General features: G+C 37.2%; 1 protein-coding gene across 1 annotated transcript in view; it reads left to right on the forward strand.

Moving 5' to 3' along the window:
- BUB1B (BUB1 mitotic checkpoint serine/threonine kinase B) overlaps positions 1-18,734 on the forward strand; it is a gene marked incomplete at both ends in the record, with an annotated part of 57,240 nt that overhangs the window by 25,495 nt on the left and 13,011 nt on the right. Inside the window, 6 exons of the mRNA XM_082848634.1 lie at positions 6,278-6,390; positions 6,923-7,038; positions 7,610-7,659; positions 8,787-8,847; positions 8,982-9,087; positions 12,168-12,442. Coding sequence (XP_082704760.1) covers positions 6,278-6,390; positions 6,923-7,038; positions 7,610-7,659; positions 8,787-8,847; positions 8,982-9,087; positions 12,168-12,442 — 721 coding nt within the window. The remainder of the gene's footprint in view (positions 1-6,277; positions 6,391-6,922; positions 7,039-7,609; positions 7,660-8,786; positions 8,848-8,981; positions 9,088-12,167; positions 12,443-18,734) is intronic.

The raw sequence follows: 18,734 nt of genomic DNA on the forward strand, positions 1-18,734 counted from the left end.
ATTTCCATTGTTGCTTTCCATGAAACCCCTGAGGAAAAATATTAAGCAACTAAGTTTGTGTTCAAAAGTAAAGGAACTGCATGACCAATTCATAATTTCCCTGCAATCGGCAGACAGAGTGCTTTTCCTAACATTTCCTAAATATTTCACTTTACTTTTGATACTTCAGCCGAAATTTCTCCCAGGGCTTATTTAGGTTAACATACTCACTCATTTAGATGATAGTGATGTGTACTGTTTAGTAAAGACATTATGTTCTTTCTAAGTTAAGGGAAGCTTCACTATAAATTGAAAAACTGGGAATTTGGGGGAAGTGGGAAGTGGTTCTGATTCTGAAGCCTAGAAGTACTTGGGGGCAAGAGGTGTGAAGAATAGGCTGAAAGTAGGGAAGTATAGCATTTAGAGCTTAAGGCATTAGAAGATGCGCGAGAGTACAGAAAGGGAGGTAGGGGAGAGTCCAGAAATAAATTTCATTCATTTAGACATTTTGACTAGGATCTATACCAAGAAAGAAGAAATTTTTTTTTTTTTTTAAACACAGGCATCCAGAGTAACCTACTATTGCAGCTCAGCTCACTTAAGGAGACGTGGCATTCATAAGGCTAGCTGGGAAACTTAACCATCACTTGTAATTTGTTTGAGAAAAAAATATTTCAGAGTTCCAGGTGACAAGTTAGAAGCAAACGTCTGTAAAGCAGACTGTACGTTTGGAATTGCCCTATTTGTTACATCAACTGGTGCCTTCCAAGGTTGACAGAAGTGCTCTGGGCTCAAATAATACATTGAAAAATGGAATCTACGTGTCTAGGTAGGAGACAGGGAATGGTTAAAAAGCAAGGAGCTGGTTGTGTAAAGCTTTTCAAAGTGGGAACCACCACAACAAAGAAGTAGGCTAGCAGAGTAGCCAAATATGAGCTGGGAAAGGAACTAGGTACTTAGATTAAAACTACTGCTTCCTAAAGGGAAGGCTCTAGCTATGCCAAGTATATACAGGTAAAATAGTACATTTTATTCTCAACTAGCCAAAGAAGGACCTGAGCTAGGGTTAGTTGGGATTTGAGTAGTTAAAAAAAGTATTGACCTTTGAGGATATTTTAATACTCATTTCCTAAACTTGTCTCTGAATCTAGTTTGTACTCTTATAAATCCTTATGCCTATAAGAAAGAGGTTTCTTCTTATACTGAAAATTAGCTTCAAAGATTGTTGCAGACTTTCACTCTCAGGTAGGGATATGAGAAATGAGGAAGCCACAGGTTGGGCCTAAAGACAAGGCTGTTATCCTTTCTTACCACTGCTACTTCCAAACCATATTCCCCATCCTCCTTCAAAAAGCTTCTTTCGGATTCATGTCTTCCAATTTTTCTTTTTCTGCCTCTTCAACCTCCTTAGTGTTCTCACCTCAGACTTTTTAGTCACTCCCTGTCACTCATTAACTGACTAAGCACCTGGCTCATATCTTACTTTCTACTCCCTACATCATCCACTATACTGTGTTCACCTGGCAGAACCTCAACCCTGCTTAAATCCAGCTCTCTGCTCACACTCTGTACCTGCATCCAAGTATTGATAGTTTAAATGTAGCTGGAGAAAAATGCAACTGTGTGCATCGGTCTCATTTTAAATTCTTTTTTTTGTGTGGGGGGGTATAGTTGTTTTACAATGTTGTATTGGTTTCTACTGTACAGTGAAGTGGAGTTCCCTGTGCTATACAGCAGGTTCTCATTAGTTATCTATTTTATACATATTAGTGTATATATGTCAATCCCAATCTCCCAGTTCATCCCACCCCACACTTTCTGCCCTTGGTAGCCATACGTTTGTTCCCTGCATCTGTGTCTCTATTTCTGCCTTGCAAACCAGTTCATCTGTACCATTTTCCCAGATTCCACATGTATGTAGAAATATATGCACATATATTCCACATATATGCAAATATATACCATATTTGTTTTCCTCTTTCTGACTTACTTCACTCTGTATGACAGTCTCTAGTTCCATCCATATCTCTACAAATGACCCAATTTCGTTCCTTTTTATGGCTGAGTAATATTCCATTGTATATATATGCCACATCTTTTTTTTTAATATATAAATTTATTTATTTTTGGCTGCATTGGGTCTTCGTTGCTGTGCGCGGGCTTTCTCTAGTTGCAACGAGCAGGGGCTACTCTTTGTTGTGGTGCCCGGGCTTCTCGTTGTGGTGCGCAGGCTTCTCTTGTTGCGGAGCACAGGCTCTAGGCACACGGGCTTCAATAGTTGTGACATGCAGGCTCAGTAGTTGTGGCTCGCAGGCTCTAGAGCACAGGCTCAGTAGCTGTGGCACATGGGCTTAGCTGCTCCGTGGCATGTGCGATCTTCCTGGACCAGGACTTGAACCTGTGTCCCCTGCATTGGCAGGCGGATTCTTAACCACTATGCCACCAGGGAAGCCTGTACCACATCTTCTTTATCCATTCATCTGTTGATGGACATTTAGGTTGCTTCCATCACCTGACTATTGTAAATAGTGCTGCAATGAACATTGGGGTGCGTGTGTCTTTTTGAATTATGGTTTTTTCTGGGTATATGCCCAGTAGTGGGATTGCTGGGTCATATGGTAATTCTATTTTTAGTTTTTTAAGGAACCTCCATACTGTTCCCCATAGTGGCTGTATCAATTTACATTCCCACCAACAGTGCAGGAGGGTTCCCTTTTCTCCACACCCTCTCCAGCATTTATTGTTTGTAGATTTTCTGATGATGCCCATTCTAACCGGTGTGAAGTGATACTTCATTGTAGTTTTGATCTGCATTTCTCTAATAATTAGTGATGTTGAGCAGCTTTTCATGTGCCTCTTGGCCATCTGTATGTCTTCTTTGGAGAAATGTCTATGTAAGGTCTTCCACCCATTTTTTGATTGGGTTGTTTGCTTTTTTGATATTGAGCTGCATGAGCTGTTTATATATTTTGGACATTAATCCTTTGTCAATTACTTCGTTTGCAAATATTTTTTCCCATTCTAAGGGTTGTCTTTTCGTCTTGCTTATGATTTCTTTTGCTGTGCAAAAGCTTTTAAGTTTCCTTAGGTCCCATTTGTTTATTTTTGTTTTTATTTCCATTTCTCTAGGAAGTGAGTCAAAAAGGATCTTGCTGTGATTTATGTCAAAGAGTGTTCTTCCTATGTTTTCCTCTTAAGAGTTTTATATGGTCCAGTCTTACATTTAGGTCTTTAATCCATTTTGAGTTTATTTTTGTGTATAGTGTTAGAGAGTGTTCTAATTTCATTCTTTTACATGTAGCTGTCCAGTCATTTTAAATTCTTGACCACAAATCTCAAATGAGCATTTACCAGTGCTTAACAATCATTCTAGTTTCCTGGTAGGTGAATTTCTTCTTTCTGCTAAACAACTAATTTAATTTTCTTTCATATTTTCAAATCTGCATCCCTGTCCCTCCTCACCTATAATCTCGTTTCTAGTTTCATTGAGAAAATAGAAGGAATGTAATGGTAACTCCATTTTCTTCCACCAAATCTACCATATCTGCAGTCTGTACCTATACACTCATTCTTTCTGTTAAAACTAACGTTTCCCTGGGGCTTCCCTGGTGGTGCAGTGGTTAAGAATCTGCCTGCCAATGCAGGGGACACGGGTTCGAGCCCCGGTCTGGGAAGATCCCACATGCCACGGAGCAGCTGAGCCCGTGTGCCACAACTACTGAGCCTGCGCCCCTAGAGCCCATGCTTCGCAACAAGAGAAGCCACCGCAATGAGAAGTCTGTGCACCCCAACGAAGAGTAGCCCCACTCACAACTAGAGAAAGCCCGTGGGCAGCAATGAAGACCCAACATGGCCAGTAAATAAATAAATAAATAGATCTTTTAAAAAAATTAATGTTTCTCTGTTCTTATCAAAGGAGTGGCCCTTTTTTCTTCCCCTTCCAGTATTTTCCCTTTTTACTAAACCATTCTCACTAATTTATACATATATACTCTAATGTCCCCATTCTTTAAAAAAAAAGAAAAAGAAAAAATCTCCATTATCCTCATATTCTTCTCTAGCTACTACCCCGTTTTTATACTCTCTTTCACAGCAAAATTTGGGGGGAATTGTAATCATCTTTTGCTGCCTATTATTTCCTCAAGCATCCCTTCTATTCCAGTGATCACGGTGACCAGAAACCTCCTTTTTGCCAAATCTTATGGCTCTTTCTCAGTCCTGATCTTTATTGACCTCTTGGCTTCATTTGGCACAGTTGATGAAATACTATATGAAATGCTTCTCTTGGCTTCTTCCTTGATGTGTATTCCCATTCAGTTTCCTTTACTCCTGTTCTTCTCATTCAGGACCTCTTCCTGAGGCCCAGGGGAGAGTTCTGAAGTATCCCAATTATCTTTTCTTTCAACAGCTATCTTTAGGTAATAGATTAAATACTGTTTTCAAGCCATGGACTCTCAAATTCATATCCCCATCCCTGACATTTCACCTGAACCGCAGACTCACATTTAGTTGCCTGCATCTATTGGCTATCCTAATAGACATTTTAAACTCAACCTAACCAAAAATAGTTACTGGGACTTCCCTGGTGGTCCAGTGACTAACACTTTGCACTCCCAATGCAGCGGGCCCTGGTCTGATCTCTGGTCAGGGAACTAGATCCCACGTGCTGCAACTAAGAGTTTGCATGCCGCAACTAAATATCCTACATACCTCAACTAAAAGATCCCGCATGCCGCAAGGAAGATCCTACATGCTGCAACTAAGACCTGGTGCAGCCAAATAAATACTTTAAAGAAAAACAAAGTTAGTGATTTCTGTCACAAACCACACCCCAATATGCAAATGTACCACAGGCTTCCCTATCTCAATAAAAGGCATCCCCATGCACGCAGTTGGTTCAAGCCAGAAAAAGTCCAGAAGTCATCTCTGATCCCTCTTTCTTTACCATTCCCCCACATCTAATGAATAAGCCTATCAACTTTACCACCAAGAAATTTCATAAATCTTTTATTTATCACCATTCCCATTATTACCTCTATCGAAACCACAGTCTTTTAGCTGGACTACTGCGATTAGACTTTCTGCCCTCATTCTGGCCTTAACACAGTCCATTTTATTCACAGCAAATTATCTTTTTTAAAAAGTGAGATCATGGGCTTCCCTGGTGGCACAGTGGTTGAGAGTCCGCCTGCCGATGCAGGGGACACGGGTTCGTGCCCCGGTCCAGGAAGATCCCACATGCCGCGGAGCGGCTGGGCCCGTGAGCCATGGCCGTTGAGCCTGCGCGTCCAGAGCCTGTGCTCCGCAACGGGAGAGGCCACAACAGTGAGAGGCCTGCGTACCACAAAAAAAAAAAAAGAAGTCAGATCATGTCACTCCTTTATTTAAAATTCTCCAGTGTTTTTTCATTGTCTTAGAATGCAGTACAGTGTCTTTACCCCTACGTGATTTGGCCGTTGCCTACCTCTCCAACCTCATCTTTTACTTTGCTCCCTCTATCTGTGCTACAACCATGTTGGCCTTCTTTTGGATCCTTGAACACAATAATCTTGTTCCTGCATTAGGGCCTTTGTGCCAGCTAGTCCTTTGGCCTAAAATCTTTCCCCAGATCTTTATATGACTGGCCCCTTGTCATCCAGGTTACAGCTTTCTAATGTAACTTTCTTAGATGATCTTCCCTGATCTCTGGTCTTAAGTAGCCCCTGACCTCCATCCCCCTACCCAGTGACACATTCTCACATCACCTATTTAGTTTTATTTTTAAAACTGATTTTTCTTGTTAATTTCTGTGTTTGTCCCAAATTGAACGTTAGCATCACATGACCAAGGACTTTGTGTTATGTACCACTAAAACCTAAATTCATAAAGTTGTGCTTGGCACATAATAGATATTCTATTTTTTATTGACTGAATAAATAATAGAGACCTTGGGGCTTCCCTGGTGGCGCAGTGGTTGAGAGTCCGCCTGCCGATGCAGGGGACACAGGTTCGTGCCCTGGTGCGGGAAGATCCCACATGCCACAGAGCGGCTGGGCCCGTGAGCCATGGCCGCTGAGCCTGCGCATCCAGAGCCTGTGCTCCACAACGGGAGAGGCCACAACAGTGAGAGGCCCGTGTACCGCAAAAAAATAATAATAATAATAATAGAGACCTAGACCTCAAGTTGAGGGCTTTGCTCCATTTGTATCATTCTCATCTGTAATATTAACATACGTTGAGGACATGAGCCCCAAAGACAGTTTGTGACAGGATAAATTGCTATGAGGAATAATGCCTCAGCCAACTTCACTGTTTCTAGCTGAGCTACTGACCAGTGCAGAGAAGAGAGCAGAAATGCAGAAGCAGATTGAAGAGATGGAGAAGAAGCTAAAAGAAATCCAAACTACTCAGCAAGAAAGAGCAAGTGATCAGGTCATTCTCTTTTTCAATACATACAACTAATGCTTATTGAAACAAATTTAAACAATATAAAAATATAGAAAGTAAAAAGTCCTGTCAGACCCACTCAGTTTCTGATAGTTTCTTTGCTATTAGTATCAGTAAAGTTGAGCAGGAAAGTAATTTTAACAGGTGACTTCAAATGGAATTTGTGGCATATAAGTGATGCAATTTATTGACTATTGACTTCTTAGTTATACTCTAAATCACTATTCTGTTACTTCTTACTTTAGATTTTTATTCTAGTTATGTTCCATTAAAATGAGATTAGCTAAAGAAATTTAGTGTGTATTTCCATGCCACTACTCAGTTGAGTACAACAGTACCAGTTTATACTGGGAACATAAATTATTGGGAAGAACTTTTGTGGTACAGACATTTTATATGGTTAATATATGTCTAGGGGAAGAGTATAGTAAAGTTAATTTTGGCACTAAAACTTGAGAATAGGTAGCATTTTCTATATAGGAGGGACACATTGATTTTGTTTATTTAATGCAAATAGCAAGAAGAGAAGATGTCTACAAAGGAGATAGCTGAACTGCGAATTGTTTCAGAGTCTCAGGAAATACCAGGAATGGCTCTATGCAATTCTGTTTGCCCAGTAAACTCTTGTGCCAGGTAGGACCGCATTGGTGGGAGGGATGGTGCTTATAGGAGGGCATCTAGAACTGACCTTTGACTCTCTAGTGACTTGAAGTCTCCTTAACTTTTATAGTATTGAGACATGATTTTTCCAAGTCTTTGTCACAACATAAGCTTTGATGCTGATGAGGGAGGTCTGGGTGCTGGCTTTTTTCCATTAAAAAAAATACATGTTTCTTATAAAAACAACCAAATAATTTTTTAAATGATAATACCACCCATTTCTACTACCAAGAGATGACTAGTATTAACATTGGTATATTCTTATTTGTTGTTTGGTTTTGTTTTATAAAAATGAAAGCTTACCATTTTGTAATCTGCTTATACTGTTAATGTAACTTAACATCTGTTATCAAATATAATTCTATGACAATTTTAATGACTGAGGGTTCTATCTTAAAGAATTTGGTTTAATGGTACTAGAATATTTTCTTTATCTTAGAGTGAAGAAGATTATATTTAATAAAAAGACCTCTTGGACTTTTAAGGATTAAATAATTCTTTCTGTGGGTACTAAGCACATGTTTTAAAACAAATTTCTTCACAGGGAAACTTCACTTGCAGAAAACATTTGGCAAGAACAGCCTCATTCTAAAAGTGAGTTTTATTTGACAATCTCATGAAGAACTTACTGATACAAAGGCATTATGTAATAAGTGTAAATACTTTTCTTGATTGTGGTAAAAGGATTTGAAAGAAAGCAGAGAGAGGGACTAAGGTATTGTTATATTTGAATCATGGAATTCAGTTATAAGCATGTGATTCAAGATATGTTAGACATTTGAAAGAATATTTTTATAAAATAACTCATTGCTTTAAAATATTTGGTTTAAATGTAATTTAAATTTATACTAACTACAAAATAATCTTCCACTTTAGTTAGTGTACTCTAGCTAAGCATATCAGTAGTACCCAGCAGCCAAGAGTGGAAAGTGGTTTTTTGGAAGAATGAGGGGGAAAGCTTAAAACTAAAGCTGTTTTATATTCAAATTTGTTGTCTTTTCAGAAACATGTTAAAAGTGGTAGAAACATGAATATCCATCTATAAGTAGTTAAAAAAATTCAGTAGAATCTGATTAAACCTCTAATTCTAACCATTAATTTATAGGAAATGCAAAGCATAGAAGAACATGTGAAACAATATAATTGGCAAAAAATCCAGCATTATGGGGCAAACAACCCAGTTTCTAAAATAAAAAATTAATAGCAAAAGCAAAAACCCTATAAAATAAAAGCAATTTAAGAGGCATTTCAACTAGTCACAGTGTATGAATCTACTTTGCATTCCTAATTCAAACTTTCTAGAAAGTTTTGGTAAAATGTGAAACCTCTGACTGGATATTTGAATACAGAAATTGTTAATTCTATAGATATGATCATGTTTTGAGATTATGCTTTTTAAAAAGAGGCTATCTCTTTAAGAAATATGTACTAAAATATTTACATATGCAATGATACGGTGTTTTGTATTTGCTTCAAAATAATCCAGAATTGGGTTAGGTTTGGGGGAGTAGTAGTGGGAAATAAAGATGACACAAGATCATCCATGTTTAGGTAATTGTTATTTAATGATGTCTACTTTTATATATTTGAAATTATTTATTATAAAAGATAAACAAAATTGTCTTTATGCTTTCAAACAGCAAAAATGTTAATTGACCTAGTTGTCTTGAAGAGCAGGGCATTTACTCTTAAGAGTGTAAATTTAGTCTCTCTTTCTATAGGTTCCAGTGTACCTTTCTCCATTTTTGATGAATTTCTTCTTTCAGAAAAAAAGACTATCAGGTTTGAGGGGTTTTTTGGTTTTGTTTTGTTTTGACAATTAAAAGTTTTCTATTGTTATAAATGAGGATGAAATAGGGGGTTACTGTTATCTATGTTAAGAGAAAAATTGCTGAATGAAATATGTCTTTTTCCAGTCCTTCTGCAGATCCCCCACGGGTTTTAGCCCAACGAAGACCCCTTGCAGTTCTCAAAACTTCAGAAAGCATCACCTCAAATGAGCATGTATCTCCAGATGTTTGTGTAAGGAACAATATCCCTAAGTTTATATAAATGGACTAGTGGATAGTTTCATTCAATTCTCACAAAAGTTTAGGGTTAAAATGAATATTATTGGCTTGAAATAAGCACATGAAAAGACACTCAAAACCATCTGTTATCAGAGAATGAAAATCAAAACCACAGTGAAATGTTGCACACATGCTCTAGGATGGCTATAATCAAAAAGACAAAATAACAAGTGTTGGTGAGGATGGGAAGTAACTAGAACCCTCATACTTTGCTGGTGAGAATGTGAAATGATGCATCCTCTTTGGAAAACAGTTTGGCAGTTCTTCAAAATGTTGAACATAGAGTTACCATATGATCCAGCAATTCCCTCCTAGGTATATATCCAAAAGAATTTAAAACATATCTTCACACAAAAAGCTTTACATGAATGTTCATAGCAGCATTTTTCATAATAGCCAAAAACTGGAAACAGCCCAGTGTTCGTCAACTGATGCATGGATAAATAAAACGTTGTGTATCCATACAATGGAATATTATTCAGCCATAAGAAGGAATGAAGTACTTATATATCTTACAACATGAATGAACTTTGAAAACACTGCTAAAATGAAGCCACACACAAAAGAACACATATCGTATGATTCCATTTATGTGAAATGTCCAGAATAGGCAAATCCCATAAAGACAGAAAGTAGATTAGGGATTTCCAGGGGATTAGGGAGAGAGTGGGTTGGAAAGTGACTACAAATGGATATGGTGTTTCTTTTTGAGGTGATGAAGATGTTCTGGAGTTAGATGGTGATGGTTGCAAAGCCCTATGAATATACTAAAAACCACTGAAATGCACACTTTTAAAGGGTGAAGTTTTTGGTATGTTAATTATATCTCAGTTTTTTAAAGTGGGGGAAAAATCACTGCCTTGAAAGCCAAGGATCTTATAAAATGTTTATGAAACATTGGCAATGAAAGAGTTATGTGAACCAACCTTTTTTTTTTGTAGTAATGTTTTGTTTTAATCACTGTGGACTAGTGACATGATAATACTTAGGATAAAAAAAGACCCTGTGTAGATATTCAAGACAAAGTAAATAAACTTTATCAGTGACATTTCATTGAAGTCTTAAACCAGCATCTGGAAACTTGTCTTGAGATTGAAGGGAACTGAGTATGTTTAATCTGAAGACTTTTAAGGGGAGACATGATCAGTAGCTACAGTGATTTAAAACACTGATTTAAAACAGTATATTCTCCACATCCTAGGGAATGACTCAAACATGTTTTTGTTTACTTATTTATTGAGGTATATTTTATATTCATAAACTGCACAAATATTAATTTTTATATATGTGAATATCTGTGCGGTCTTCACCCATGTCAAGATACAGAAAATTTCCAGCAACCCAGAGGAACCTCGGGAGCCATTTATGACTAAAGGTGCTCAGGCCCCATTCCAACTATACTGAATTGGAATTTCCAGGGATAAAACCCAAGCATGTATTTTTATTTGTTTTAAATAGTTTCCCAGGTAATTCTAATATAGGTAATCCACTGACTGCTATGAAAAGATAATGATGTAGAAGAGTAAGTTTTACATACTGTGTTCTGGAGAATACCACCAGAGAATAGATGGATAGGCTAGATTTGGAGGTAGTGGTTCTAGGTTCAGCTGTTCAAGGATGGACTAAATTATTAAAGGGGTAAGTCTCAATCTAGTTTTTTTGTCTTAAACCTCTTACTTGAATTTTGTTAATAGGTACCTACCAGGATTCTTTCCCCTACTAAAAAAAAAAATTTAAAGTGTCTAAACTAATAGGGCCATAAGTAGAATTTGCATAAAATGTATTCTTAGACTGCAGACATCTATTTTACTCTAATCTTACAATTTTTTAGTTTCACTTATTGTTTCTTCTAGATGTGTCTCACCTCTACTAAATAATGTTGAGTCAGAAATTCAGAGTATATATCATATTGGTAATGATTTAGAAAATTAATATCTAATATCTATAAGGGTTAAATGAAATAGGCACTTTTGTGTACTTCAGGTAAATGTATAAAATGGTACAATCCCTCTGAGGGCGGTATGTATAAAGACACTTAGTGTTCAATTACCTTTTTGACCTGATAGTTCTACTTTTATGAATTATTCCTAAGAAAGTTAACATATTCTTAAAGATTTAAATCTACAAGAATATTTAAAATAGTTTTATGACAGTGAAAAACGGGATAACCTAAAACATTAGGTCAACTTCTGATAAACCCACAATGTTACCATCATGTTTCTAAAGAATTTTTAATAGCACAGAAAATATACTAAAAAATATAATGAGAAGGAATAATATAGACTAGCATAGATGCTATAATTTCACTTGTTTTAAAACCTCTTTTTTAAATGCATAGAAAATGCTTGTGCATGTATCCTACCAGATGTATATGGTCATAGCAGTTGCCTCTGGGGAGTAGTAACTGGAGTGGAGACGTCAGGGGGAATCAAGTGTGGAAAGGAGACTTTTTCACTATATATCCTTTTAAACTAGTTGACTTTTTAAAACTATATACCTGTATTACTTTTAAAGACAAAGGTGTATTTTTTTTATGGCAACAAAGGCGTATTTTAAATGTTTTCCATTATTTTATACTTTTTTTCCCATATTTTCTACCATGATCATGAATTACCTTTAAGAAATAAAATAGAAATTAAACATTTGTCAAAGTAAAAGACTTAAAAGCTAGGAGGATAGCAGATTATTGGAACATATTCTAGGCCAAAGCCAGAAGAAAAATAGCATTAGTCCTCTAGTTCCTAGGTGAAATTGGTTGGGAAAAAAACATTGTCCAGTATTTTTCCTTTGTATGGAGAATCCTCACAGTGTATTTTTGATGAAATATAATTTGCTGTTTTCATAATACAAAACCTTTTTCCTCAAATGTAATGATGTGCTTTTTAAATTTGTCTTTCTCTAGAGATTCTGATATGATGCTTTTGCACCCTGTGTTAAAAATCACTTATCTAATATGTATCTCTTTCACTAAAAAAGATAGGCCATTCATATGCTCACTGAAATGTTTGAGCTAAGTTTTTTGTGGTTTTTCAGGATGAATTTACAGGAATTGAGCCCTTGAGTGAGGATGCTATTATCACAGGTTTCAGGAATGTAACTATTTGTCCTAACCCAGAAGACACTTGTGACTTCGCTAGAGCAGCTCGTTTTGCATCCACTCCTTTTCATGAGATAATATCCTTGAAGGATCTCCCTTCTGATCCTGAGAGACTGTTGCAGGAAGAGGACCTAGATGTGAAGACTTCTGAGGACCAGCAAACTGCTTGTGGCACTATCTACAATCCAACTCTCAGCATCAAGAAGCTGAGGTGACTAGTGATTATAGGTTGTACAAATCAGGTTGTTTGAGGGCTTTCTTATTCTGTGTGTGCTTGTCAGTTATAGCAGTCAATTATGAAGCTTTTACTACCTGCTGGGTACTGTGCTAAGTGCTTTACCTGACAGCTGGGCTCCTCCAGATAAAGTGTTAATGGGATTTAGTATCTGATTTGATTCTAAGGGTTAAAAGTAAATTTTGCCGGATATGGTATCTTTGAGAAAACTCAGCAAAGTGTACCTGATTGGTAGAGACGAGGCATTTATTTTTCCTTTAATATTGAGGTTAAAATAATGGTAGAGTAGGTTGATGCTAATTTCAAATAGGCAATTAGAGACATGTTTTTGGTTTTCTTTAACATCTTTATTGGAGTATAATTGCTTTACAGTGTTGTGTTAGTTTCTGCTGTACAACAAAGTGACTCAGCTACGTGCACACGTATATCCCCATATCCCCTCCCTCCTGCGTCTCCCTCCCACCCTCCCCATCCCACCGCTCCAGGTGGTCGCAAAGCACTGAGCTGATCTCCCTGTGCCATGAAGCTTCTTCCCACTAGCTAGCTATTTTACATTTGGTAGTGTATTCGTGTCAGTGCTACTCTCCCACCTCGTCCCAGCCCACCCTTCCCCCTCTCCATGTCCCCAAGTCCACTCTCCACATCTGTGACTTTGTTCGTGTCCTGCCCCTAGGTTCATCAGAACCTTTTTTTTTTTTTAGATTCCATATATATATGTTAGCGTACAGTATCTATTTTTCTCTTTCTGACTTGTATCACTTTGTATGACAGACTCTAGGTCCATCCACCTCACTACAAATAACTCAGTTTCATTTCTTTTTATGGCTGAGTAATATTCCATTGTATATATGTGCCACATCTTCTTTATCCATTCATCTGTCAGTGGACACTTAGGTTGCTTCCATGTCCTGGCTATTGTAAATAGTGCTTCATTGAACATTGTGGTACATGACTCTTTTTGAATTATGGTTTTCTCAGGGTATATGCCCTGTAGTGGAATTGCTGGGTCATATAGGAATTCTAGTTTTAGCTTTAGCTTTTAAAGGAAGCTCCATACTGTTCTCCATAGTGGCTGTATCAATTTACATTGACACCAACAGTGCAAGAGGGTTCCTTTTTCTCCACACCCTCTCCAGCATTTATTGTTTGTAGGTATTTTGATGATAGCCATTCTGACTGGTGTGAGGTGATAACCTCACTGTAGTTTTGATTTGCATTTCTCTAATGATTAGTGATGTTGCGCATTCTTTCATGTGTTTTTTGGCAATCTGTATATCTTCTTTGGAGAAATGTCTGTTTAGGTCTTCTGCCCATCTTTGGATTGGGTTGTTTGTGTTTTTGATATTGAGCTACATGAGCTGCTCGTATATTTTGGAGATTAATCCTTTGTCAGTTGCTTTGTTTGCAAATATTTTCTCCCGTTCTGAGGGTTGTCTTTTCATCTTGTTTATGGTTTCCTTTGCTGTACAAAAGCTTTTAAGTTTCATTAGGTCCCATTTGTTTATTTTTGTTTTTTTTCCATTTCTCTAGGAGGTGGGTCAAAAAGGATCTTGCTGTGATTTATGTCATAGAGTGTTCTGCCTATGTTTTTCTCTGTGAGTTTTATAGTATATGGCCTTACATTTAGGTCTTTAATCCATTTTGAGTTTATTTTTCTGTATGGTCTTAGGGAGTGTTCTAATTTCATTCTTTTACATGTAGCTGTCCAGTTTTCCCAGCACCACTTATTAAAGAGGCTGTCTTTTCTCCATTCTACATTCCTGCCTCCTATGTTCTTGGATTGGAAGAATCAACTTTGTGAAAATGACTATACTACCCAAAGCAAAGATAAGGTGACCATGTGTGCATGGGTTTATCTCTGGGCTTTCTGTCCTGTTCCATTGATCTATATTTCTGTTTTTGTGCCAGTACCATACTGTCTTGATTACTGTAGCTTTGTAGTATAGTCTGAAGTCAGGGAGCCTGATTCCTCCAGCTCTGTTTTTCTTTTGCAAGATTGTTTTGGCTATTTGGGGTCTTTTGTGTTTCTGTACAAATTGTGAATTTTTTTGTTCTAGTTCTGTGAAAAATGCCATTGGTAGTTTGATAGGGATTACATTGAATCTGTAGATTGCTTTGGGTAGTATAGTCATTTTCACAAAGTTGGTTCTTCCAATCCAAGAACATAGTGTATCTCTCCATCTGTTTGTATCATCTTTAATTTCTTTCATCAGTGTCTTATAGTTTTCTGCATACAGGTCTTTGTCTCCTTAGGTAGGTTTATTCCTAGGTATTTTATTCTTTTTGTTGCAGTAGTAAATAGGAGTGTTTCCTTAATTTCTCTTTCAGATTTTTCATCATTAGTGTATAGGAATGCAAGAGATTTCGGTGCATTAATTTTGTATCCTGCTACTCCACCAAATTCATTGATTAGCTCTAGTCGTTTTCTGGTAGCATCTTTAGGATTCTCTATGTATAGTATCATGTCATCTGCAAACAGTGACAGTTTTACTTCTTCTTTTCCCATTTGGATTCCTGTTATTTCTTGGTCTTCTCTGATTGCTGTGGCTAAAACTTCCAAAACTATGTTGAATAATAGTGGTGAGAGTGGGCAGCCTTGTCTTGTTCCTGATCTTGGTGGAAATGGTTTCAGTTTTTCACCATTGAGGACGATGTTGGCTGTGGGTTTGTCATATATGGCCTTTTGTGTAGAGGTAGGTTCCCTCTGTGCCTACTTTCTGGAGAGTTTTTATCATAAGTGGGTGTTGAATTTTGTCAAAAGCTTTTTCTGCATCTGTTGAGATGATCATATGGTTTTTCTCCTTCAATTTGTTAATATGGTGTATCACATTGATTGATTTGTGTATATTGAAGAATCCTTGCGTTCCTGGGATAAACCCCACTTGACCATGGTGTATGATCCTTCTAATGTGCTGTTGGATTCTGTTTGCTAGTATTTTGTTGAGGATGTTGCATCTATGTTCATCAGAGATATTGGCCTGTAATTTTCATTTTTTGTGACATCTTTGTCTGATTTTGGTATCAGGGTGCTGGTGGCCTCATAGAATGAGTTTGGGAGTGTTCCTCCCTCTGCTATATTTCGGAAGAGTTTGAGAAGGATAGGTGTTAGCTCTTCTCTAAATGTTTGATAGAATTCGCCTGTGAAGCCATCTGGTCCTGGGCTTTTGTTTGTTGGAAGATTTTAAATCACAGTTTCAATTTCAGTGCTTGTGATTGGTCTGTTTATATTTCCTATTTCTTCCTGGCTCAGTCTCGGAAGGTTGTGCTTTTCTAAGAATTTGTCCATTTCTTCCAGGTTGTCCATTTTATTGGCATATAGTTGCTTGTAGTAATCTCTCATGATCCTTTGTATTTCTGCAGTGTCAGTTGTTACTTCTTTTTCATTTTTAATTCTATTGATTTGAGTCTTCTCCCTTTTTTTCTTGATGAGTCTGGCTAATGGTTTATCGATTTTGTTTATCTTCTCAAAGAACCAGCTTTTAGTTTTATTAATCTTTCCTATTGTTTCTTTCATTTCTTTTTCATTTATTTCTGATCTGGTCTTTATGATTTCTTTCCTTCTGCTAACTTTGTGGTTTTTTGGCTCTTCTTTCTCTAATTGCTTTAGGTGTAAGGTTAGATTGTTTATTTGAGATTTTTCTTGTTTCTTGAAGTAGGATTGTATTGCTTTAAATTTCCCTCTTAGAACTGCTTTTGTTGCATCCCTTAGGTTTTGGGTCATCTTCTTTTCATTGTCGTGTGTTTCTAGGTATTTTTTGATTTCCTCTTTGATTTCTTCAGTGATCTCTTGGTTATTTAGTAGCATATTGTTTAGCCTCCATGTGTTTGTATTTTTTACAGTTTTTTTCCTGTAATTGATATCTAGTCTCATAGCGTTGTGGTCGGAAAAGATACTTGATAATGATTTCAGTTTTCTTAAATTTACCAAGGCTTGATTTGTGACCCAGGATATAGTCTATCCTGGAGAATGTTCCATGAGCACTTGAGAAGAAAGTGTATTCTGTTATTTTTGGATGACATGTCCTATAAATATCAATTAAGTCCATCTTGTTTAATGTGTCATTTAAAGCTTCTGTTTCCTTATTTATTTTCATTTTGGATGATCTGTTCATGGGTGAAAGTGGGGTGTTAATGTCCCCTACTATTGTGTTACTGTCGATTTCCCCTTTTATGGCTGTTAGCATTTGCCTTCTGTATTGAGGTGCTCCTATGTTGGGTGCATAAATATTTACAATTGTTATAGTTTCTTAGATTGATCCCTTGATCATTATGTAGTGTCCTTCTTTGTCTCTTGTAATAGTCTTTATTTTAAAGTCTATTTTGTCTGATATGAAAATTACTACTCCAGCTTTCTTTAGATTTCCATTTGCATGGAATATCTTTTTCCATCCCCTCACTTTCAGTCTGTATGAGTCCCTAAGTCTGAAGTGGGTCTCTTGTAGGCAGCATATGTACGGGTCTTGTTTTTGTATCCATTCAGCCAGTCTGTGTCTTTTGGTTGGAGCATTTAACCCATTTACATTTAAGGTAATTATCGATATGTATCTTCCTATTACCATTTTCTTAATTGTTGGGTTTGTTATTGTAGGTCTTTTCCTTCTCTTGCGTTTCCTGCCTAGAGAAGTTCCTTTAGAATTTGTTGTAAAGCTGGTTTGGTGGTGCTGAATTCTCTTAACTTTTGCTTGTTTGTAAATGTTTTAACTTCTCTGTCAAATCTGAATGAGGTCCTTGCTGGGTAGAGTAACCTTGGCTGTAGGTTTTTCCCTTTCATCACTTTAAATATATCCTGCCACTCGCTTCTGGCTTGCAGAGTTTCTGCTGAAAAATCAGCTGTTAACCTATGGGGATTCCTTTATATGTTATTTGTTGCTTTTCCCTTGCTGCTTTCAGTATTTTTTCTTTTTATTTAATTTTTATAGTTTGATTAATATATGTCTCAGCGTGTTTGTCTTTGGGTTTATCCTGTATGGTACTCTCTGTGCTTCCTGGACTTGATTGACTATTTCCTTTCCCATGATAGGGAAGTTTTCAACTATAATCTCTTCAAATATTTTCTCAGACCCTATCTTTTCCTCTTCTTTTTCTGGGACCCCTATAATTCGAATGTTGGTGTGTTTAATGTTGTCCCAGAGTCTCTGAGAGTGTCCTCAATTCTTTCATTCTTTTTTTTTTTTTTTTTTTTGGTACGAGGGCCTCTCACTGTTGTGGCCTCTCCCGTTGCGGAGCACAAGCTCCAGACGCTTAGGCTCAGCGGCCATGGCTCACGGACCCAGCCGCTCCGCAGCATGTGGGATCTTCCTGGACCGGGGCATGAACCCACATCCCCTGCATCGGCAGGCGGACTCTCAACCACTGTGCCACCAGGGAAGCCCCATTCTTTTTTCTTTATTCTGCTCCCTGGCAGTTATTTCCACCATTTTATCTTCCAGCTCACTTATCTATTCTTCTGTCTCAGTTATTCTGTTATTGATTCCTTCTAGAGTATTTTTAATTTCAGTAATTGTCTTGTTCATCACTGTTTGCTCTTTAGTTCTTCTAGATCCTTGTTAAATGTTTCTTCTATTTTCTCCATGCTGTTGCCGAGGTTTTGGATCATCTTTACTATCATTATTCTGAATTCGTTTTCCGGTAGGTTGCCTATTTTGTCTTCATTAATTTGGTCTTGTAGGTTTTTACCTTGCTCCTTCGTCTGTAACAAGTTTTTTTGTCCTTTTTCTTTTTCTTTTTTTTTTTTTTGATGGGTGGTGTTGTATTCCTGTCTTACTGGTCGTTTGGCCTGAGGCGTCCAGCACTGGAGTTTGCAGGCAGTTGGATATATCCAGGTGTTGGTGCTGAGATGAGGACATCCAGGAGGCCTCACTCCGACTGATATTCCCTGGGGTCTGAGGTTCTCTGTTAGTCCAGTGGTTTGGACTTGGAGCTCCCATCACAGGAGCTCAGGCCCGACTTCCAGCCTGGGAACCAAGATCCCACAAGCTTTGTGGCAGGATAAAAAAAAAAAAGGAAGAAAGAAAGAAAAAAAGGAGCAGTACAATATCAAAGAATAAAAAACAAAATAAAATTAGAAAGATATAAAATATATTAGGAAAAATAAACTAATTGAAGCAACTGCAACAAGGTAAAATAAAACCGCAGCAGAAAAAAAAGGAGAAAAAGGGGGTGGGGTGGGAAAGAAGCCAAAAGGAGAGATCACTAATAAAGTGTAAAAAATAAAATAAAATTAGAATAATAAAAGGTTTATTAAGAAAAATAAAAATACCAAAGAATC

This window comes from Leucopleurus acutus, assembly GCF_964270905.1.
Source record: "Leucopleurus acutus genome assembly, chromosome: 1".
Classification (NCBI taxonomy): domain Eukaryota; kingdom Metazoa; phylum Chordata; class Mammalia; order Artiodactyla; family Delphinidae; genus Leucopleurus; species Leucopleurus acutus.